The 25,025-nt window shown below is 32.7% G+C and overlaps 3 protein-coding genes across 6 annotated transcripts in view; 2 read left to right on the top strand and 1 right to left on the bottom strand.

Annotated features, from left to right (window-relative positions):
• Window positions 1–222: 222 nt before the first annotated feature.
• On the top strand, window positions 223–6,550 carry LOC148276370 (ubiquitin-conjugating enzyme E2 S). Its single transcript, XM_088234358.1, has 5 exons — window positions 223–394; window positions 475–622; window positions 4,060–4,250; window positions 5,317–5,445; window positions 5,533–6,550. The coding sequence occupies exons 1-5, from the start codon at window positions 386–388 to the stop codon at window positions 5,668–5,670; spliced, it is 615 nt and encodes a 204-aa protein (XP_088090484.1). The 5' UTR covers window positions 223–385; the 3' UTR covers window positions 5,671–6,550.
• A 2,764-nt stretch (window positions 6,551–9,314) lies between these two features.
• On the bottom strand, window positions 9,315–20,459 carry LOC148276371 (kelch-like protein 26). 3 transcript variants are annotated; one of them, XM_088234359.1, is made up of 6 exons: window positions 20,194–20,459; window positions 19,611–19,815; window positions 17,050–17,546; window positions 15,853–16,375; window positions 13,515–13,724; window positions 9,315–12,383 (listed from the first exon to the last, which is right to left on the bottom strand). In XM_088234359.1, the coding sequence occupies exons 2-6, from the start codon at window positions 19,770–19,772 to the stop codon at window positions 11,907–11,909; spliced, it is 1,869 nt and encodes a 622-aa protein (XP_088090485.1). In that variant the 5' UTR covers window positions 19,773–19,815; window positions 20,194–20,459; the 3' UTR covers window positions 9,315–11,906. The 3 variants fall into 3 exon arrangements, with proteins under 3 accessions (XP_088090485.1, XP_088090486.1, XP_088090487.1); XM_088234360.1 differs by having other exon boundaries at window positions 20,388–20,408; XM_088234361.1 differs by lacking the exon at window positions 20,194–20,459 and adding an exon at window positions 20,065–20,168.
• A 1,070-nt stretch (window positions 20,460–21,529) lies between these two features.
• Window positions 21,530–25,025, top strand: part of Madm (MLF1-adaptor molecule) — a 97,066-nt gene continuing 93,570 nt past the window's right edge. For both annotated transcript variants that reach the window (XR_015823751.1, XM_088234354.1), the window contains exon 1: window positions 21,530–22,054. Coding sequence is in view for 1 of the 2 variants with exons in the window: in XM_088234354.1 (XP_088090480.1) it covers window positions 21,929–22,054 (126 nt within the window). In the remaining variant the exon portion in view is untranslated. The remainder of the gene's footprint in view (window positions 22,055–25,025) is intronic.

The raw sequence follows: 25,025 nt of genomic DNA on the forward strand, positions 1-25,025 counted from the left end.
TTATCATTAATATTTCGGACACTTATGTATGGCTCGTATCAGCTTCACGTACATTAAGTTACAATTTTTAATAAACAGACAACGAAATCATTTTATTACTGTGTAATGGATAACCGTTTTGATGGTATGGAAGAAATCCACAATTATCCCCTATTGTCTTTTATTTTATGGAAAAGTAGGTACTTGTCCCATAACAACAGTATCATGAAAATCTCTATGGTTATTGTTGAGCAAAATTCAAAAATATTTCTTCTGTGTTTGGGCATCTTCCATGTTTGATTTTATGTCAGTCGCACAAGGCTTTTGACATTTAGTTTTTAAATTAGTGTGATTATTTAAATATTACCTTATTTTTATTTGGTTTACTATATTTTTATCTTAAAAAATGAGTTCGGTATGTATTATATTACCGAGAAATGTATCAAGTTACGTTCCCTTTTAATCGAATAACCAATATATCAATGTTGTTTATAGATGTCGAACGTCGAAAATCTTTCCCCTCAAATCATCAGAAGAGTAGCTAAAGAGATGCAGGAGTTATCAGAACAACCACTAGAAGGAATAAAAGTAATCGTTAATGATTCTGATATCACGGATATACAAGCCTATATCGATGGACCTGGTAAAACTTATTCTTTACATTACAATGTTTCTGCTATAGGTTTATCTATATTTCCAATAACTCATTTCTTTGTTTCGAAACAAAACATATTGATGAATAATTAGAGCAATAATATGATTATAACGCTGTGTTAACATTTAATCAGATGTTAAGCTGAAAATATGGTACCTGGCCTTTACATACTCAAAAGAAAATAAATCAACCCAATAAATAAAATAAGCATTATTTTACGCAGATAAGGAAGAAAAGAAATGCTTTTTAACTTCATTGTCCTGTATCCATGTAAAATATTACAGTTATTTGTTCAACTGAACCATTTTTATTTGAGAAATGTCTCCATGCATTAGTTAAAGATTGTGGTGTCGAGATGTTTATTTTTATTTCACTTACGGAGTTCCTTACCAAATATTCCCAGATATTACAGGACCTCGAATGGAGAGACTGTTATATTGATCACTTCTACCTTGAGATTTACAAGTTACGGTTATAATTCACGGAGAAAATAAAATTTGACGGGCATTTCCCAAAATGCGTGAAAAGACGGGGAAGGTGGTTTTGCCGATCACAGTACTCCCCGTGTCAGGCCCGGTGCTAGTTTTTAAAGATCTCGCCTTCCTCTAATGTCTAAGTAACTCGGAAACAAATCCGATGCCATGATTTCCGGTCAGTAAAAAACTTACCCCTTCCTTACCAACTGTAGGTTTCATTTTCTAGTGCGGTGGGCTAACGCTCTTGCGAAATAGAATATTTAAACCGAGCAATATAGATGCCATACAAAAGTGGTGAATGTTACACGATATGTATGTGTAAAGTGTTCACTTAACCTTTTCCTCACTAAGTATCCAAAAATTACACACAATCCGAACAGGGGCGGGGGACCAAATAACCCCAGCGCCTACTTATATATAGTGTCACGAGAATAAAAAGTTGGAAGTGTTTATGATCGTGCAATAATTTATTCATTTTTGTTAGTTTGCCGAATGCTAATGTACATAAAGTGAAATCAACCCTTGTTTTATTTACTATTAGTTATTATTAGTTTTTTTTTTTTTAAATATTAAACGATTTGATGCTTCTTTCTGTTATTTTCACGATTACAAAAAATATAGGGCAAATACCTTTAATAATACTAGAGTTATCGAATTAACAGCGGTCTATGGGGAATCCCCCCCCCCTTCGGTCCGGCTGGGTTAACCCTGTAATATGTAAGGTTTGTAAATGCCTAGTCTTCCGTGGTCTTTCATATAAAAAATATGGAAATTAACCCCGTCAGGGTAAAATCCAAAATATGCCTACAAAGATTTCAGGATACCCAAAATCTAAATTTATCTTGATAAGTATGCATTTTTACATAATTATTTATTCTTTAAAATGTTAACAACCTCTTTTGTATATCATGTACTAGTGGGTGTTTTTGCCTGTATCCTTATCTTTTTTGCTCTGCCGCAAGTTGAGAAAGAACACCTTCAATTTTAATTATTCTACCACCTAAAATTACACAATGAAAGCTATATATAGTAGTCTCCGTAATTCAAACCCGCTTTAAACCAAACCTCCGATGTGATCTGAACAATAGCATCTGGTGAAGGGCGAGGGAATGAAAGAACTAAAGCTGCCTCCGAAAGCCTTATTTTGAGGCAGCTTTAGTTTGTTTACCACCGATGCACTATTTGCGAACACTGCATTGGGTAAATGATATGAATGATCCAGAAGTTCAAGCGTGGGTTACCGCAAATATGGAGAAAAGTTCCGAGATAATGACTGGTGATTAAATTGTTCTATAAAATGCAGAAACTCTCGTTCGACCGAGATCTGAGACTAAGCGCAAGATGGATAGCAATAAAAGCCTTTGTGTTGTCGACGTTGTTGTATGGAGCGGAGGGTCGGACTTCAAAACTTTGGTTGTGCAGACGAATGCTTCGAATCTTCGAAGTAGACTCGAGAGTGGCTCGATGATTTGGGGGCCACATGAACTGAAGTACTCTCTTATGATAGGGGAAATCCAAAAGAAGTTTCTGAGATATCTCTACATGAGAGAGTGCGGGTATTATCCTTGGCTCTACCCGACCGAGTTTCTCCAGGGTGTGCTTGGCTACAACAGTTTAGAGACTAGAAGGAATGTGTATTTGACTACACATTTTTATCGATTGCTGCGCGGTGTGGTCGATAATCCTGCGATTATGAGGAGCATTAGTTTGTATGTTCCTGATAATTAGCTAAGACAGCGTCAGCATAGATTGTTTCATATTCCGATATACAGGACCAACCTGCCGATGGTTATGCCTGTTGGAAGGGCTTCCGCTATGCTAAACAACATCGCTCTAGGTGTTGATCTGTTTCATGTATCCGAAGGGGTTTTCCAGAGCAGGATTCTTCTCCTACTTTGAAAAAAGTCTCTCTAATGTATTTTTTTTTGTCATAAATGTACGCCTTAAATTTTAGATTGTTATGTACATGTTATTTTTATTAAATAAATTAATTTAAATGAAAAATGTCGTGGAATGATCATGTCTTCGATGAAGCAGTTTTATGCATTATGAACATAGAGAAGGGAGTTACTGACCACTGTCAAAAGAAGAAAAGCTTCGTACTTTGGCCACATATTCAGCAATGAAAAGTATACCCTTCTCAAACTGTGGAAGGAAAGATAGAGGGCAGGCAGGGTATGGGACGGAAAAGAGCATCATGGCTCAGAAATCTCAGACAATGGTTCGGTGTGCCGGATGCGGCAGCGCTTATTAAACTGGCCCAAGATCGTGATGAATTCAGAATGATGGTCGTCAATCTCCAGTAGGAGTAGCAAAAGAAGAAGAAAATGAAGAAAACTGAAAGAAAATGAGAGCATAACAGAAGAAGAACTAACACCTCACACAGTCAAACATAAATATGCCATTTCAACTTTTAACACTTGTTTGGAGAGGGCAGTGGAAAAAAATGTGAAACCCCTCCAAACAGTTAGATAAAGAAAAGACTTATAATATTAGAAATCAATAGCATTCGTTTGAAAATGCCCTAACAAGGGCCCTTAGGGCATTTTCAAACTAATGTCCTAACAAGGCGAAACGATTGTCACAAATTTTTTGTTTTTATATTTGTAAAAATAAAATGAAGTGTTCAGTAGACTCAAATCAGTGTTTGATTTCTAATATTAGAAGTTTAAATATGGAGTTCTACAAAATAAACACCAAATCAATCAATGATTAGATAAAGCACATGAGTATGCAAAAGGTGCTCGACAGAAAAAAATTCCAGATTTTTTAAACATCAAATAACACATAATATTCCTATGTTAAATTAAACAATCTTATTGATGAACAATATGCAAAAAGTTTGTTTTATTATTCAATGATTCCAGTAATTTGAAAAATAGTTGAACGGAACAGGTTCGGATTTTGGAGACTATTCTGTATATATTTAATTTAAATAATTTTTTTTAGCTGGTACCCCATACGCTGGAGGTGTTTTCAAAATAAAACTAGCTCTTGGTAAGGATTTCCCGGCTGCGCCACCAAAGGCATTCTTCATTACCAAGATCTTCCACCCCAATGTATCGAGTAATGGAGAGATATGTGTCAACACCCTCAAGAAGGATTGGAAATCAGATCTCGGCATAAAACATATATTGCTAGTATGTGATACTTTTAGTACTGAAATAAATTCATGTAATAAAAATAGAAGCAATATTCCAAATGTCAATTTCAAACTTGACGGTCTTAGAACCAATATTTCAGGGGACGTTTTTATTATATTTCTTTTAATTTAATTTTAAATCTTAAAATAGTACAATATACATAAAATAGCAAAACCAATCTATGTACCCAATCTTTAAGGCAATAAAAGCGACACTAGTTAAATGGGAACTTCAACCATTAACAATTCATTTATTACAGATATAATTTATTGTAGATTGTTATTTGTGAAATTTATAGTCAACTTCGAGTTTATAATTTTTTGGTAATTCCGCCTGTGGAAGTATGCACATATGTAGATTAGTTTTGCTTATAACTTACTTACTAAAAACAATATTACTACGACCTATAAGAGGAAAAATCTTGTCAACAGCGATTCTTTCTTAAAATCCATCACTAATATATTTTATATCAAGATATATAGTACCATATATGTCATGATATTTATTGCAGATACATTATCTATGATATTTATAATTTAGTAGGTTTCTTTGTTTTTACAAAACATTTCTGTATTTATCCGTGTACTTTACTAAGATTCCCTGGGGACCATAAAGTCGCATTTGTTGCATATTGTAGACCAAAATGGTAATTCCTAGACCAGAGTAATAATATGCAGCAACAGCAGTTCTAGAGAGATACTTTGCATAGTTTGGTTTGGTTAAATCCAATTTTAGAAATAGGCTGGATAATGAACAGGCCGTAAAACTGGTATCCCTCTTAAATATTTCAACCAATTCCCTGAAGCCAGATGTACAAATTTGAATTGGGATTGGGAGAAATTGGTCATAGATGCTAGTGAAAATACCTAGTCGTCTTAGAGATTCATTTCTGTATTATCCTTTACAATTACATGTAGGTATATTAACTATCTAATTAAATTGTATGTTTAAGGTCTATTTCCCTTTGCTAGGAATACCTATACAGCTTACATGTCGTTTACTAGTGTTTTTTTTTGTTTTTTTGTATTATTATTGCTATCATATTTGACATTTTCTTTTTTAGACTGTTAAGTGTCTTTTAATAGTACCAAATGCAGAGTCAGCTCTAAATGAGGAGGCTGGAAAATTACTGTTGGAACATTATGATGACTACTCACAAAGAGCAAGAATGATGACTGAAATACATGCACAGGTAATAATCATTCTTTCTTTACATTAGGTGTATGAAGAACCTATTATGAACATTTGTTGAAAATAGTAATCGCTGTATTCTTTATAGGCTCCAAAGGTGTCCAAAGCGTACCTCGAAATGACTGAGGGAGGTCCTTGTGCCAAAAAACACGCTGGAGATAAAAAACTCACTGCAGAAAAGAAGAAAATATTGAAAGAAAAGAAAAGAATTCTCAAAAGATTATGAATAGTGTGTGAAAGTGTATTGTGACTTTTAAAATTATGTTTCCATTAAGTTTTCTAGAACAATAATTAGAATATTCATTTTTACATAGTCATCTCTACACAATTGTCTATTTATTTGTATAATTTTTATCTAACCAAATCTACATACAAATTTAGTTGCATTTTACACAAGTAAGAATATAGTTTCAGTTTTAACTGTTTGTAGAAGTTTGAGCATTACCAGAATAATATTAGTGTCCTATCGGTGTTGTAAATTGTGTTATTCCAAACGTTTTACTGTCTTCATTAAGTTGGAGTGTTGATGTATGTTTGGCATGTATCGTGTTGGTGCAAACTAAATTAATCTTAGGAATTATCGTCATTTGAAGCAAATAAAACTGAAAAACAAAAAAAAATATGCAATACGTCATGTCAATGTGCATTTTTTAATACAGTCTATCAATATTTAATTTACTGCAGTAAAAAAAATGCTTTTTTTTGTGTACCTTTGCAATTTTAAATAATACACTTTAATCCCTTAATTTACAAAAGCTTTCAATGATTTAACTTTAATATTTTTTTGTATAGTATATTATTTTACCTTTATAAAAAGCTCAAACGGTTTGTATTTACAAATTTCGATAGTATATTACTACTTTAAAATGTTGCTTACTGGAGCATTTTCAGATCACTTGATATGTCACATCACATGCCCCAGAAGGAATTGAATATTACTTACCAAAAGTGAATTCTGATATTCTAAAGCAAATGAAAACGAAATTAATAAATGGTTAATATTTATATTGGAATAATTATGATCTAATTTACAGTAAAGTGTTTAATAATGTAAATTGAGGGATTGGTGTAAAAACGATTTAATAAACAACCATGTATGAAAGTAATAATTTGTTTTTCTTCCTTGAAAACCTTAATTATATTTATTTTTACTACGCCCAATGATTTTTTTTCTTTATAGGAAAATTATTTGATCTCCTTGGTGTTGTTATGTAGGCCTTGCAGCGGAGCCATTGTGCAAAACCTATATATTTAAAAAGAAAAGAAAGATGTATAAAGTAATATAATGAGGAAGTCCAGTGCAACAGTAAATTGGATATAAAAAATGTTCTCTTATGCGCAGTAAATTTTAGAGCATTTAATTGTGTGCGAAGTTTCTCAAAAATGTATGAAACAAATTAATAAAAATGAACTACTTTGAACAACGTCACTAGTTCTCCGAAATCAACCAATGACAGTGGTGGGATACATTTCCAGTTACAATTCGCCGTTGAGAACTTAAGACATCACAGCTGGAGTAGTTTCAAAATCACAAAACTTAAACAAATCATAGCACTATCAAATATTTGTTAATTACATTTATTATTTTTTTCCTTTTTTTTTTTACAAATAAAGTCAATTCATTTACGTTTATCGGGACACAAGTACGCGCATAGTATTTGTAATCTATTTAAGTGGCGATGGACAGAGAACTGTAGAGGTTAGGAAGGGAGCCCTTTGTTCAGCACTGGACGAGTGAAGACTCATAGTGATGATGATTTAGGTTCACACTTACATGTCTTGGGGGTTATCTAGATTACTTTTTTTGTTTATTTTTAACATATCTGTTTCTATCCCATTTTATTTCCCTTTGAATACAAAGTAAAATAAATGTACAATAAAATGGTACAATAGTACCATTTTATCTAATTTATGTAAGAATGTTGTGAAGCCATTACGGTGTTAAAATGAACAAATAACTTATTTTAAAATGGCATTAAAATAGGAATTTCTATTTTGTTCTGGCAACACTTCGCCTTGCCGCTACGATCTGTATTTTTATTTATTTCTCATAAAACTTTTTATTTATAATTGGTTTCCTGTTAGTTTTCTAGTCCTGGAAAGCTTATTTACTGACAGGATTATTCATTTAATATCACTTAAAATCATTTTATTGTGGATAACTTATATAGCGCCATTTTCGTAATAAAATACCTCAAGGGCGCTTTACATGGTGATTCTATTGTTAAGTTAATTTAATTGAAGCTTTTAAATTTGTAATTTAATTAAAATAATTTATTTTGTTGTCACGTGCTACGGATTTATTCAAATGATTTAGAGAACAAGTGGGTTTTAAGTTTTTTCCGAAACATCACTTCACTTTCACAGCCTCGCACCTCTGCTGGGAGAGCATTCCATGCCATAGGGCCTGCGACCGCAAATGCGCGCTCACCAAATTTAGTGCGCTGTTTGCGTAGAGGTATAATAACTTTTCCTCTTGCCGTAGACGTAGCTGATCTAAGCGTGAGACGCCTGTCAGCTAGTTCATCTGGAATGCATAGTTCCCTTAGATATTCCGGAGCCGAGTTGTGCAGTGACTTATACATAAGTCAACAGAGTTTGTATTCGACCCTCTGTGGAAAACGTAGCCAGTGTAGTTCCCGAAGTAGTGGAGTGATATGACTGAACTTAGAGATTCCGAAAATAAGTCTCGCTGCGGCATTCAATACAGATTGTAGGCGAGTCATTTTGTTCATTGGTAGACCTGCATAGATACCATTACAATAATCGACTCTAGACACTACAAACGCATTTATTAATTGACGGGCGGCATCAACCGGCAAATTTTTGCGGATGCATTTAATTTGTTTCAGCTGGTAGAAGCATGAACTTATCGTTCTACTAATTTGAGCGTCAAGAGATAGGTCAGAATTGAGTAAAACTCCCAGTAGTTTAACGGTGGGTAAAACGGCACTCCCTACATTGGGTAGAGCCGTATCCTGGATCAAATTCTGTCGTCTGGCTGAAGCCACCCACAGTTGTTCAGTTTTTGATGGGTTTAATGTTAGTCTGTTTTCAGCCATCCAGTTTCCTATTTTCTTGATGCATCCATCAATTAAATTGACAAGCACACTTCTCTCGCCTGGTTTGCAATAAAAATAGATCTGCGTATCATCTGCATAGCAGTGCGACCACAATCATTGTTAAAATCATTGTTATAATAATAGTTGAACATATAAAACACGAGCAATAGCAGCAAAAGTATGTAAGAAAATCATATTGGAAATGTTATTTAACATAAACCGTAGAGATGATCCGTAGTTCAGATTCTGGACACCGGCATAATCTCAAACCGGCAATATAGAATGGAAGTAGCCAGGGTATAAATATGTGTTACATAATTATTTTTCTTTTCTTCCCAAAAATCAACAGATTTATGGATGTTTAAACATGGCCGGAATTGTGAAGTGGGTAAAGTAATCAAACATGGAATGATTATTTAAACGGAAAAAGAGAACATCTTTGAGAAGTAAATATAAAAGCCTAGGCATTTACAGGTCTTATGAATTGCTATTAGCTTTTTTTTGTCAAATATTTTTTTTAATATTTAAAAAATCAGTCAGACGAGTTCTGCAAATTCCTAGACTTTTATACTCACTTGAATTTTGAAATACCTATGCAGGTTCACATTCCCGGAACACATGTCTCCAAAAAATTGAGACTCATTTTCCATCATTGATAAATTGTGTTAAAGCTTTCGCAACTGATGTTTTCTTGACTAATAAAGAACTCACATTTACATATTTGCTATTATATTATTATACTATAGTCTGTTGAATATATTACAAAAAAAATAAATTAATATTTCTTAAGATAAAAAAAAAAAGCATATTTTCCAGACAAAAAAAGCACTGTATAATATTTCAAAACTTTTTGTGATTTTATAAAATAAATAACATTGCATAAACTCTAAAGATTCATATTACATACTTAATATATTACATATTGAGAACCTTGAACATTGATTTATATTTTTAATACATATACATATTTTGCTAACAGAGGTGTATTGTTTTTAACAAATTTTATGTAACATTACTTTTATTTTAGCTTTATAATTTTTATCTAGCTTTAATTGTAATAAAGCTTATCAGTTTACAGATTCTGTAAACATACTAATTTATATTTCCTTTTCTTACAATGGGGAAGTTCTACAGTACATAATATATTAAAGTAAATGGAAAGTTACATAAAATCTAATCAAATAAATAGAACACATTAACGATAGAAGATTATAATAACATTAAGAACCACTTATTACATTAGATTGAATTATTTCATACCTACGTAAGAAGTTTTAAGTAATGCATAGAAAGAGGCAGTAGTTACAGGGGCAATATTTCAATTGTTAGATTTTCGCCAGTAGTTCAGTGAATGAAAAAAGCTTAAATTTTCTTATTGAAGCTTTATCTTTCTTGATAACCAAATACTATTTGGCTTTTGATTACATAATACCATAATGATTGTTTTCAAATTTATTTTGATTGTCAATATCAATCTGACCAATATTTTAATATTAATTCACATTTTATATGTCTAAATCTGGATCTAAAACTAAGAGCCATATAAGATTAAATAAATCTTTTATAAAAAGGAAAAATATGTTTGTAATGATAATCGCATTATGATATATGTGTGCAATTTTTATTTCATTACTGAAAATATAAGTATTTTAATAAAAAATCGTGTTATAGTTGATTTATTTAGTTTCCCGTTTAAACCCTTATGGGTTTTATTAATAATGAACACGATTAACCATTGGAAAACAGAGAAAAGAATTTAAACACCTAAAAGTATATATTTCAGTTTCCATTTTCCAAGACTGTAACATAAAAATACAATTGTAATAAATGGCCACTGTTTTGTTCATGAAACTTTTAGAGACATTTTTTTCTACATTATACTCCATATTTTAGTTAAATTTTAGATTAAAAACAGAAAATACAATATAAAACTTATCATTTTACAAAATGTTCCAAACAGTTCACATACAGTCTGCTGCAAAAATGACATACTACCACAAGTAAAACTGTGAGCATTTTAAGAGACTTACATTATATAGTTATACTACATAGGAAGAAATACATATGAATGAATAAAAACAACTGTTATATAAAAGAAAATTTTAAAATATTTCAGAAGGCATAATAACGCACCGTGACAGCACACAAGTGCAAAACTAAAGTATGTGCAAATTTCTAATTTTTTGGGTTTAAATGCAAAACAATTACATTTTTCACAAACTTTAAAGTGTAAAAGGGAAGTAAGTTTAAATTAAAACATTAATTCATAAAAAAATTTAAAAACCCAGTTTTTCAAGCAAAGTGAAATTTTCAAACTTCTATATCTCTAAACTACACTATTTGCACATTTGCTTTACACTCGAGGTGCGATAATAATATATTGACGATGCATAAAGAACTGCGAAAAATCAAGCAGTGTATCTCTTTTACCCATGGCAGTTAATAACAGCTTTATTTGTGAATTCTAAACTCTTAAACTCGTTACATATATCAAATGTTCACAAACGTTATTACTATTTTGAAAATTAATATGTTAAAGACACTCGAATAATTAATTTTGTTAGTCTGGTGTTATAAAAATACAAACATTGGACGAATTGTATAAATGTATAAAATCTAATAATTATATTGCTGCAGTTTAATAACAGGTACGTATAATGTATAAAAATTATTACTTTAGCTGGCTACATCTAAAACCACATTATTACTATGTATAAATCTTCATTTTATATATATATCTCCTTACATATTTGTCCAATAAAGTTATTTATGAAAGCGAATTTTACAATCAGAAGTGAACAAATGTGTATTTTATGGCAATGATTATTTAGTTAATAAATATGTAAATATAATATGTGCAATGCATTTTCAAGGCAATTTCCATTCAAACTTAACATCAAGCAATAAATACATACATTCTACATACAAAATCTACAGCATCATTTAGCTTTTAGTAATTTAATAGTACACAGATCAATAATGAGCTTTCAAGAACTACTTGTTCAATGAGAATGCAAAGGTTTCACGGATGTGAAATAAAAAGTATGGCCAAGGATATTTTGTGCATTATATCATCGTTTCTAAACACTTTTTTATATTTATTTGATTTGTGATTAAAGGAATCAATCCATAGGGATGGAGACAATATAGTCCGGTGCTATTTAATTTATTATGAGCTTAATTGAAAGCAAAATATGTCAATTTTGTAAAATATTTATTTCACTTCATAATTAAATTTACCTATTCGTAAGTGTAGCTGTCTTCTATGTGATAATGGGCACGTTACAATTTATTTTTAAGGCCATCTTTATAAGCAGTAGTGAATTTGACCTCTGTAGGTATGGCAGAGATAACAGGTTAAGATAATATTAATGCAAGATCACAAAGAATGCATTAGATGTTAAAAAGTACGATGATCTTTGTTATCAGTCAATACGTCCATATCGTCCCGACACTTCGGAACGTAAAGCGTTGCGCACGAGTGTTCCCAAATGTCTTGGGGGTAATTTTCTCCCGTGATCCAAATGTTGGTTTCTAAGTCGTAGCATTCTATGGCAGCTGTGGCGCGGTCGAACATGGCGTCACTGTGAAAGCCGCCTATGAGATAGATCTTGGAGTCTACACTCACAACGCCGGCGTGGTAGCGCGGAGTGGGCACGTGCGTAACTACCTCCCACTGGTCGAGGGCAACGTCGTACGAGTCTATAGTGTCGGAGAGAACCCGATTACCTGTCTCTGCATCCTCGTACCAGCCACCAGCCACGTAGACCTTGTCCCCTATAACCAGCATGGCGTGATCGGCTCTAGGAGTGAGTAGACTCTGCCGAGGCTCCCACGTATCTGTCACAGCATCGTACCATCGGACTGAAGATAACACCTAACAAATGTTTAAAATATTGTAGCTTATAAAGTTTTTCACTTAATAATAGTGCAGTAGTGGATATACTACACAATAATATGCAAAACAAAAAATATCATCTTATAAAATAACGACTATAATAAATTTACACATATTACAATTTTTATTATTTATATATTTTGAAACATTTTTATTACATTGAGTTTCTCTACTGATTTTTTTTGATGGAACTGCATTTTAATCAAAATAAAAATACTGCATTTAGTTTTATTCCAATTTTATATAAAAAAAGGTATAAAATCCATTGAACTGCTAAAAATTTGAATAAAATTGTATAGTAATAAATCAGACAAGGGTTTATTCATATCATATCAAAATTCAGATTGAAAGAAAAGTGTGTCTAACTATTTAAAAATGAGATTTATGTTTATAAACAAATGAAATTTATGTTTGTATACCACTTATACCTAAAGCCTAAGTCATTACCAATAAAACTAGAAATCTACTTATGTCCTTCTACATCGGACAATAATTTCTCTGTTTACAAACAAAATGGTTTAATAATATTGGTGGTCTGTTCAACTGCCTCTATAGATATAATTTGAAACATTGAAATAAACAAAAACATCATTTATACGACGACAGCACAAATGAAACATAGCTAAAACCAAGTGAGGGTTATCACTAGAGCCCTTACAGGGCACTGCAGACTGAATAAACAACTTGCTAAAATGAAACTTCTAGATGTAGGTTTTGCAGTGCAGATGATGAACCACCTATACACATCATATGTGAATGTGATACTTTGTATCACAAAAGAAGTTGCACCCTCCAAGGGCCACTGGTTAAACCTGAGAATGTTAGAGCTCACTCTCTCCCTACCTAAACGCCTGATACTTTAAGGATTTGGGCTTGGAGAGGAGATTTAAGAATATAAGAATACTCGCCCTCCACTCAGTAGCAAAGCTCTTTAAAGACCAGGGCTTGGAGAATGAGAACTAATTTACGAGGACCCATTACAACAGATCTGAACAGATCGCAGTGACGTCAGGAGCGTATATAGCACTGACCCCCATTTTTCAGAATAAGAATGACAGTCTAAATCATCAGTCAGAATATCTTGGATAGCGTAACGTGTCATGTAGATACCTGGTAGCAGTGTAGGCCTCCAGATATGAGTAGGGCGGGCGTGGGGGGCGGTAGCGCACAGCCCGCGTGCTGAGAGCGCCCCCCTCCCAGAGGCCGGATGCTCCTCCACGTATCCGTGGCGGGATCATAGCGCTCGCACGCACTTTCCTCTTCCCCGCCCTCCTCTTCCACTTCGCTCACGCCGCCTATGGCGTAAAGGTGGTCCAGAACCTGCATCAAAACAAAATTTGTTCATTAAATATTTTGTGTGTAGTAGAGATAATGTAGAACTATAACAACTTCAGATGTGCCACTTAGAACGACGGTTTTTCTCGAATTTTAAATCGAATTCATAACATTTAATATCAAACTTTTAAAATCAAATTAAAATCGTCCTAACCTAAATCATTACTGGTGGAGAGGCTTTTAATAATAAATTGTATTGGGTCTATAACTTAAAAAATGGAATTTGACAGTTGTTTAGTCGTTGTCCTAGCAACTAAAAACAAAAAGAAGATGGCCTGACAGTTCTAATCCGAAAATTCTGGCGACAGGAGCGCCAAACGCGACAAGCCAATTCAAAATGATTATGCTAATTACTCCTCCCACTCTCTCGGAGAGGAGTGGGGAATTAACCACCTGGGTATATTGAGTGGCAGGGGTGTGGTAAGTTGTACTCAGCGGGTTTATTCTCACATAGCAATTTCTACCCACCAACTAAAAAAGCAATAATTTAGAAAGATTTTTTTTATTTAATACCAACAATCATAGAATTTAGAATAGTGCAGAAACCGCATACACACATCAAACAGAAGGCGACTCAGCTACTCATAAATGAGTAGGTTTACATTTTGACCCATTAGTTTCTTTGTAGACATCGCTCAGTACGCAACTCCTGATTTGAATTCAACTATGCCGTGTTGTGTCCTTTTAAAGTGTAGAAATACTGCTAGGATCTTAAAGAAACAGGATGGTATCACATTTCATGTGAAATTAGCAAACTAATGTTTTAGTAGCAAATGCATTACTTAAAAATTGAATTATTTTTCCATCTGTCAGATTGTCAAAGAAACAAAATGGAAATTTCTTTGGGCCTTGGATTAAACAACTCTGTGGTGGACATTTGACCGACATTATCTTCAAAACATAAAATATTATTCAACATGATATAAAAATATCCGTTTTATGTAAAATAAAATTGGTTTTATATTTTAAGTTAAAAGTTCATTAATTCAATTACTCTTATTAAATGACCCTTTACTTATCTACTCTGTTGTGTCAATCAATATTTCCGCAAGCACAATAAAATTTTAGAGAAGTTAACAGATTGCTTTTTTTTACTTTACATTTGTGTTATAATTATATTTGTTCCCACCATGCAACATTACGCGGGGACATCACGAATGCGCACGGCGAAAGTCAGGCATAGTGGGGGAATTATAGGACACAGTCCGATGTATTCAAATATGATTCTACGTTCCTTCTGGACTATTCTTAATTCTATGTCAACAATAATAATCACTGAATATGATACAAATGAAGACACCCCCAGAGTAATAATATTTTAGAGAAGCCCTTAAGTTCTATTGCACAGAACAAAAGCGTTCCGAATTTCTGGTTTAGTTTCGGTTAGTGCTTGCAATTCTCAACAGAAGTACCTACAGCTGGTTGTATCGCTGTAATCTGTAGCTAACTTCGTGGTCAATAATCATAGAATGGTTTTTATGCGTATGGGCGATTCTATTGGGTTATTACTCTAAGAGACACCCCTATGGCAAATACATGATAGTTAAAATTTTTGCAAAAACTAAATTGATAAACTATATAAAATGCTTTATTCGATGAAAACAAATTCGGAGCTTGAAAAATAGCACTAAATAGTTTAGCTACATATTTTTTAATTCAAATCAGTTTCTAATGGAAAGAATTTCTGAAGATTTCATACCAAGTGGTCTTCAAATATAAACAATAACTAACATAACATTGTTGCCGGTAATATCTGTTAAATGAACTTTATGTTTTAAAAGTATTTGGAATTTCTCATCAAGTTCAAATTTTGTTTCAACAAAATATACTAAAATTTTTTGTCAAAATAAAGTTATGTAATTTTACATTCCTGTTTTCAACAAAATATGTACAAAAAAATCCTCAGTCAACAGATACATTGTTTTATAATTCTCCGGAACAATTTTTTAAATGTTACTTTACAGAAAACAAAAAGCCAAAATTCAAAATATTTCATATATTTAGTAGAGACCATAAAAACGAAAAGGCAATGTTATAAAAGCTTGGGCCAGAATAGGCGATGTAAAAAGCTACTGCTGGCGACTAAATGTAAAAATGCATTAAATTTACATACCACATTAAGAGAAAATCTGCACCTTTCTCGTTGCATCGGAGCCATTGTAGTCCATTTATTATACCGGGGGCTGTATCTAAACCCAAAAGGGTGAATATTCTCCTGTAAGGATTGGTTGAAACAACCTCCCACAACGTACAACTCATTATCGAGAGCTGCCGTCCCAAAATTACATTGCTCCACGTGCGGAATGGTGGTCAATCTTTTCCATTTACCTTTACTGGGTAAAAAGTACGTAATCTCATTTGTGATTCCGCCTATGCCGAAGCCTCCCACTTTTACCACCGCCAGTTCCATTCCTCTCGAGTTGACCAGGACATTACTTTCCGAGGATGGCACTGTTCGAGTCTTCAAGCTAGCTTGGTGACAAGCATCTCTTAATATATGGCAATACAGTTGCTGATCCTGTCTAGTTCCCCCCGAGAAAGATTTTTTGAGTATGGACTCTATCTCCCACTTTGACATTTCTGAGAAATGAACTCTCCTTAAAAATCGCATGGCATGTGAAAGGCGCTGTTTGTACCTAAATAAAAAAAACAGTTAATTAGATATTTTACTTATAGCCAAAATTATACCGTTTAAAAAATCGCAAAGCAAAGATGAAACGCGTTGAAAGAAGTTTGATGCACAAAGATTACGTTAGACATAATATTTTCACTGGATGCACCAATAAATCAGATCTATTTTAAACAATAAAAGCAACAACAAAAAAATCCGTAAATTGGATCCAGTTTATTTTTAAAAATATTTGCATTCTTAAGGCTTAGGTGCCTAAATATTTTCATTTTGGCGTGATTTTCAGCTCGGCGTAAATGACTCTAATAAACAAAAAAACCTTTATGCCATTTCGCCTTGGGGTAGGCAAAGGATAGAATGCCACTTTACTCTTTTATACAGACCTGGCTTCCTCATCATTCATACTTCTTTTCATTAACTTATGACATGTTTTTATTTATTGGATTTGATCATGACATTTTTTTTTTGGTCTTGCTCGTTTTCTGCATCCATCAACACATGGGTTGTAAATATTTTTAGCAGTCTTTCGCTGTCCATTAATTCTATATATCAGTTTTTTTTTTGTTAGAAAAATAATAAACAAAGTGTGGTAGGATGGAGTAAGAACCTCGGACCTCTGATCCTTGAGTCCGCAACATTACTATAGGACTACAATTCAGTTCAATTTTATTATATACTTACCCAATATTATCGTGATAGCGAAGCCATCGAAGAACGATTCTTAACACTTCAGTTTCCGGGCAATCTACGGGAAAGTCGCATTCCAGTAAATGTTCTAGCTGTTGGGGTGAAAGTCTGTAGAACTCGTTGGAATTGGAAAACTCTCGTAGGTGACCACTTATAAACCGATACACTTTCAGCCTCAGTTGGTTTAAGGAGTAAGTTTCCGCAATTGTCACAATGTCAACACAGTTCTCTAGATCTAACTGTGCCTGTAGGTAGTTGGAGCAGGCTTCCACCACAGCTACCACCTGCACATGACTAGCGGCTGAGAGAACATCCTGTATGTTAGCCAGGTTCAATCCCATACGCGAGGTGTACGCATAGTCCAGTAGCAAGCGGATCCCTTCTGCCGTGACTCCGTTTAGACGAATCTCATTTTGTTTAGATTCCAGCATAGCATCGGTAAACATGGCGCGGAAGTAGTCACTACATGACGCCAACACAGCACGATGAGCCTTTAAAAACAAACATTTCAATTGTCACACATCCAATAAAGCAGTCATAACTCGAAAAGCAGAATTTCAAGGAGAGCCTAAAAACTAAATAAACACACCTTAAAAACATGTATTTTTTATTGGATTTTTTGTTTTATCTTTTCACCCTTTTAAGCAATGATGATGTATTATTTATTTATATAACATGTATTTAAATTTGTCTTTAAAAATGCTCTATGATTTTTTAAAGAAAGTCTCAACTGTCAAAATTTTTTGTTAAAATATGACACTGTTTGATAACAACAATGCTCAAATAAGTGTTAGTGAGTTATGCCATCAAGCGGATAAACCGTAAAGCTAGAATTATGTCAATTTTTTAGCATATAATTTTTTTTTTTTGCATAATTCATTATATATACTTAACTAAAAATATTTTTTTATAGTTATGACTATTTAATCAGATGTGCAATGTGTGAATACACCATAGCCTAATATTATTATAGTTACAGAAAAGAATTAACAAGCTTGATTCCGAATAACAGAGAATAAACGTTTAGTGTTTTTATTTCTAGTCAACAAATCAAATGCAATGAGGAAGTTCAATGGTTTTTTTGTATTTGTTAATAGACTAATAATAGTCAGCCAAAAAATAAGTATTTTTATATATTGTATTATCAACACTATGATTTTTTTAAGTTTTGTATTTCTGAAATTACTCCGCAAGTGAATTCTGCCGATTGGTCTGATTTTTACAGCGCACAAGAAAACATTTTTTGTATTCAATTTGCCGTAGGGCTGAAATTCCTCATTATTCACTCCTACTTTCATTCATTCATCCTCCATTACTCACATTCCTTCTTTTCCCTTCCCACTATTTCAACCGCTTTTCATTTTATTTCTTATATTATTTAAACCATCCCTTTACTTATTTTTAAATTGGCTAATACATATAATTGGATAGCAGGCCCTTCTATGAACTCTCTTTTTATTTATAAGTCCCTAAGCATAAAATTATAACCTATATACATCTACTAGTATTCCAAATAAATCAAATAAAAAACTATAATTATCATCATTACCTTTCCATAAGGCACTAAATTGATATACCGACCGCAGCATATTTTGATATTTTTTGTTGAATGATGGTAAAATGATCAGTCTAAAGCTTTAAAAAAACACCCTCTTTAAATACATAGGTATTTCATTTTAACCATGTCAAAAATTAAACCCGAGATCTCTTGCGTGTTAGGCAAACATGCTGACCATGAAACTTAAATTAAACTGAATCAGTAGCTCAATCACAAATAACTACCGACGTGCTAATAAGTGACGTGATAACAATTTCTCACCATGGTTGTTTATCGTATTCGAGATCACAATGCAACACCCGTGAACACCTAATATTAAATGTCAAAATTTTTACGTTTCGCGACATACTCCTTCTGTACTAATCACAAATTTGAATTTCACTGGTGTAAATATGGAAAATATTCCAAAACTGCTATTACTACTTTATTTATGATGCTATTTATTGCATTTAGCTTGCTTAAATGTCAATAAAAGCAGTCGCCATAGTAATTGTAATTTAATTTTCACTTTTTTGTATTAGATACTCCTTACTATTTTGCAAATGCAATATATTGTAGGTATTATTTTTTATAGTAAACGCCGATTTTTCGCCGGTGAACTGGATTTATTTACGAGGAAAACAAACAGACACAAGCGTTGACTTAGAGATTACACACACATTGACTTATGACTGCGATAACTTAAGCTGTTTATTATTATAAAGTTTATATTTGAAGCACTAAATTTGTGGTAATTCATTAAAATAAAATAAATAAAACAACTTTGTTTTTAACCACTAATTTTTTATTAATTTTTTTTCTACCGACCGGTTTCAAAGAAAACAAGCTTCTTTGTCAAGGTTTACGTAACTAATGAATTGATTCCTTTTTTTATTTTTATCATGTTCACTAAATACCACCACGTGTAGTGTACGTGTCTATGATGTTCACATTTAATTTTATATTACTTAAAAAACCCTCCCAATTTTAATAATATGTAGCAAAATATGTTACATACCTGGAATGCATTTCCTTGAGCATATAATGTTACGTCCAGGAGATGTCCTTTGGATCGTAAGCTGTTGAGTCCAGACAGCAGTGTATCAGAATGTGATGGAGAATCGAAATACACAGTATTGAGTGGTTTCTCGCTGTATTCCCAACCTGGTACTAGTGTCATCTTTTATCTTTTCTGATTTTAAACAATCATGACTAGAAAATTACTGGAAAAAAAAGTCACTGTGATGATGAAATTCGTGCAATCGATAAACATTAAAGGAAACACAAGGATGAGTGTGTATTACACTGCATTGGGTAACAAAAGTGTGGTGGAAAAAATATATTGGCAAACAATACTAATACACGTGCAAAATGCGAACACACTCCGTACAGAGTATATCGAAATACCTTGGTTACGTTTTCACAACACAGTTTATACAAATAAGCCAGAAGTCAAGAAAGTAAACAAATACCTGAATGGTATAAAATAGAGTTTATAAAATATAAGACATATCACAAAGCAGGCACGTTTTTAAGAAGCTAAATCATTGTAATATATAAACCCAGTTGACAAAAAGTGAAAGGATTAATAGGTCAAGTACCTTTTTAGTTCAAATTGTTCACAGACAAAACAAAGATGGGCCACAAAGACAGTATGTTAATCTTTTGTAAATGGGATAACTAATTGTTATTTTGCCAAAATCAAACTTAAGCCATGGAAATCTGAGAATCGCATTTGTTTTTCAGCAAGCCGAAATCAACAATATTTATCGGCAATATATACAGTAATTATTACAACTAGTCGAATTCCAAACAACCACATTCGGCGATACTTTTTACAAAATTTTCATAGATAATTGAGCAATATGACAAAGACATTCGTTTATTGAGTGGCCTATTCGATCAATCGACAAGTAGGCATAGACAAAATCTTACATTTCAAAATTAGTTACTCGATGATAATAATATGTATTGTACAATTACTGTATAATTAAAGACTTTAGGGCACATAAAAACCTAATAGAGTCGCCCATACGGATAAAAACTCTTCAATGATTATTGAACGTAAGTAAGCTACAGATTACAGCAATACAACGGGTCGTAGATACTTGCGTTAAGAATTGCGAGCGCAAACCGAAACCGTCCATTACACGTTTGTTGTTAAATTAAAAACCAAACCAACAATTCGGAACGCTTTTGTTCAATTTTAAGGAGCTTAAGAGCTTCTCTAGAGAATTATTACCATGAGATAAATACCTATTTATATTTTTTTAGGATATCACCCAACACTGACAATATATATTTTTTTAAATTAAAAACATATTTTCTCATTTAATTCATTGATCTCAAATCTCATTGATCTCAAATCTCATTGCTCGACAGAAAGCATTTGCCTTGAGCTGCTGCTATCTTTTTATTAAAAATTTATATTGTATATTTCCTAATGCACTTAAATGAACAAATTCTGAATTTTCGAAACAAACACTTTCAGTCGAAATGTAAAATAAGTGAACATTTTGAGTTAGACCTCTGACAATTGTGTATCTCTTACACATATCTTTTGCGAAGCTTTTATCCATCAATGGAAATCACTTCTCAGCATTAATAAATCGCGTAGTGCGCATATAATGTAGTATTAATGATTATAAGAGGAATAGTTTCCAGAATGCCAATTGTCATATAATCGGATACTTTCTATACTTACTCTTTTGTAAAACTTTAAACATAAATGTACTAGGAAAGACTTTTGACAGAAATCAGACTTCTTTGAATTTTTTTCAGTAAAACCAAAACCCATTTATTGAAACGATTCGTCAGTTTGGATATCAGTTTTATATAAAAACAAAAATAAACAGGTACCATCTAATCTCCATGACTATGTAACTTAGCCTTAATATTCGGCTATACCACTACACGGAAAAAAAACAAATTGCGAACAGTGTCAATTTTTCTTCGGAGTGAGTGTATGTGCGCTGCTGTCTTGTTTCTGCGGTATCTTTCGGTCATTTATCTAGTCCTGAAACAGTTGCCGGTCGGTCGATGAATTGATAATTGTTATACTAGTTAATATTCTGGCCATAAACATGTAACGAAAACTATTACACAATACGCATATACGGTCGATATTGAATTTGTAAATTAACATTACAGAACATTAATGAAAAACAATCCTAATAAGAGATCAATGACGTCCAGACGTACGATAACCTTGGATATGATCACCAGGAAAAGACTTGTGAACTAATCAAAACATTCATGCTTTTGTCATATCTTTCCTATTTAGTAAAAGTTCGTCGAGTGAAGTTTTAATTGTTATTAAAAGTGAAGTGCTTTGTTATGTCTGGAACCAGAAGTATTGACAAGGAGCGAAAGTCTCCTAGGGAGAGTGGTGAAGACTCTGAAGATGAAAGTGAAATTCTCGAGGAGAGTCCTTGTGGAAGGTGGCTGAAGCGCCGGGAAGAGGTATTTAAAATAATCACATTATTAAATAGTTATTATCCTTGTCACACCGTGTCATCCACCGAAATATAAAAAAATATGGAGCATGACATATGTCAAACTAGTTAAATAATCACATGCTGGAAACAATACGATACTTTTTATTATAATTCATCGTCTTATTTGCTGCCATTTTAGTAAATTTGAGATATGTATATTATTTATTACCATACTAGTATTTTTTGCCATTTTTAAATAAATTTCGTATTCAAAGGTTGGTAAAGGTTTTTTATTGTTATTTTAACAAATGTCAAAATTAAATGTCATCATTGATTTATCAGTCTGATATTTCTATGAATAATAATTATTGGAATCTATTTTTTTAGATTTGAATTTAGTAGTACCATTAAATATATTTTTTAACGCATATTTAAGAAGGCCTTCCAGCTCTTAATGACAGCCTCCGCGGCGTAGTGGCTAAAACGCTACTCACGCACGGAAGGCTCCGGATCGATTCCCGACGAGAACACAAAAAAATAATTTAATTTTTCGTAACCCTGGGTGTTCTGTTCTATAATTCACCAGTGTAATTGGGGATTCTGGTCTGTTGTGTTAAAAAAAAACTGTTACCCAAATATTATAGTACATCCCATATTCATATCAATTCATAATGGAACCTAACATTTAAAAAAATAACTATTCAGATTTCTTAAAGTAGGTATCCGATACCTCATTTGGTTTTTTAAATAAACATTATTAAGTGATATGCTATGTACATATTTCACTCAAATAGTTATTAATTTTAATTAAATCTCTATGTTCAAATTTTTTTCTTAAGTGAGGTATAGAATATATATAGAAATAATGTTAAAAATCGACTTTCTCGCCTTGTTAAACGCCCCCACGGTAAAATATTACGAGAATGGCATTAGATAATTTATAAACGATAGTAATAACATCTGTATATGACATTTTTCTTGATTTGAAGAGCTAGGAAGTAATTCTTAACGAAACTTGCGCTGTTTAAATTATAAAAAATCATAAGTGAAAAAAAGTGAATCGGGGGTTGTGGTCCCGTAGCTAGTGCCTCGGACTCACGGCTCAAGGTCCGTAGTTCGGATCCCACTCTACCCCAACTTGATTCCCACTTTCTAATAGAGAGTTATTTACAACTCGTAAATGGCCCTCAAAATGAAATATTTGCGTAAATCATAAGAACGCAAATATTTTTTCTTTTTATTTTTTTTCTATTAAAAAAAATAAAATGTTCGTGAATTTGTATAAATTACACATAAACCAGTCAATGACATCTCATAAGCCCTTTAAAATGCCTAGACTTCCATATTCTTTAAATTATTCTTCTCTGTTGAGATATCTTCCTAAATGAGAGGTCCAGAATGAAGATCCAGTCTATGTCTATGCACAACATTTGGACTTGCAACTCAAGTATTGTTGATTAAATCAACTGGTCCAAAAATAATAAAAACCGCAAAATATTTTCAGGCCTTGCCTACTTAGTATCTAGGTGATGTAATTTAGTCAGATGAATCTCACCCACATCAATAAATGTTTCAACTCTTCAACTTCACAAAAATATACAGATGGAAGAATTAAAGGAAAATGGATGTTCAAATGTAGGATGAATGGTGAATTTTACAGTGTTTAAAGTGGCCACTTAAACTAGCTTATGGCAGTCATACGCCTTGTAAATGCCTCGACTTTCATATTCCATTTTCTAAAATTTTTTCTCTGTTGTAAAGTGTTAATAGATTATTATTTCTTCATTATCATAATTCCCTTTCCACATATAATGGTGCATAGGGCACTGCATTGGTACACCAATCGCAGCATATCTTGATCGTTTTTGTTACATGAAGGTAAGATGATCAGTTTTACAGTTCAGGTACCAGTCCTGGGACTACAAAATATTCTAATCTAAAATCACTTTTTTAAAATAATTATTTCATGTTAACCATGTTGGGAATCAAACCCGAGACCCCTTGCATGGTAGGTATACGCACTGACCACTACACCATGAGTCCGACAATTAAATTTATTATTTCTTGAGTTAGCTTATATTACAATTTGAATATAAACTAATATTTCCACTTATTCCCACTTACTTTAATTTGACATAGGCTGATACCCGTATGCAGAGACAAAACTTACGGTGAGGAAAGTACATTCTAATTTCAAATGCAGAGAATAACTCGAAGGTGAAGACAATAGAATGTACTCTCCTCACCTTAAGGTTTGTCTCTGCATACGGGTATGAGTGTCTTCAATTTGTATTTATTATGATTGTAAGTACTTATTATTTATTTATTTATAAACGCCCAGAGGGCTTTTACAATATTTGGTTAAGAAGTACATAAAGTATTATAGTAATGGACACAAAATATAATCACAATTGTTTCACTAATATGTTAATTATAAAAAAGAAAACAAAAGGGAAATAAGTAAAGATGAATAGAAATCGAAAGGAGGAGAATTGAGGGGATGGCTATTCAATGGAAAAGGAGGAGAATTGAGGGGATGGCTATTCAATGGAAAAGATAGCTAATTTAATAGCAGCAGGAGTGGTGTGGAGCAAGTCCAACAGCTCAGTATAGTTATTAGCTGTTCTGTAGATGTGTGCCAGGGGAGAATGATGGGTGAAGTTTGTCCTATTGTACTCACACTGGAACATGTGTTAGAGTCTGGTAGTCCTTGTGGATACACTAAAGTTTATCAGGGACAACTCAAATAATGAATAATTTATTTTTTACAAGAAAAAGGCACAAAATTTTTCTCCCTGTTACATTAATTATTTCTCATGATTTTTGATATTTGCAATATATTTATCTGGAATACATACATAATGTCTGCCTAATTACACGCACCACTCAACCATTCAAAACAACGGCATCCCTCAAAATTTTATATAATGTATACGTTCGCACCCATCTTGAGTTTGCTTCTGTTGTTTGGAATCTTCGATATACAATTTTTTTAT

The sequence above is a fragment of the Micrasema longulum genome, unplaced genomic scaffold, assembly GCF_059751315.1.
Source record: "Micrasema longulum isolate JH-2025_06_02 unplaced genomic scaffold, ASM5975131v1 h1tg001231l, whole genome shotgun sequence".
Lineage (NCBI taxonomy): Eukaryota > Metazoa > Arthropoda > Insecta > Trichoptera > Brachycentridae > Micrasema > Micrasema longulum.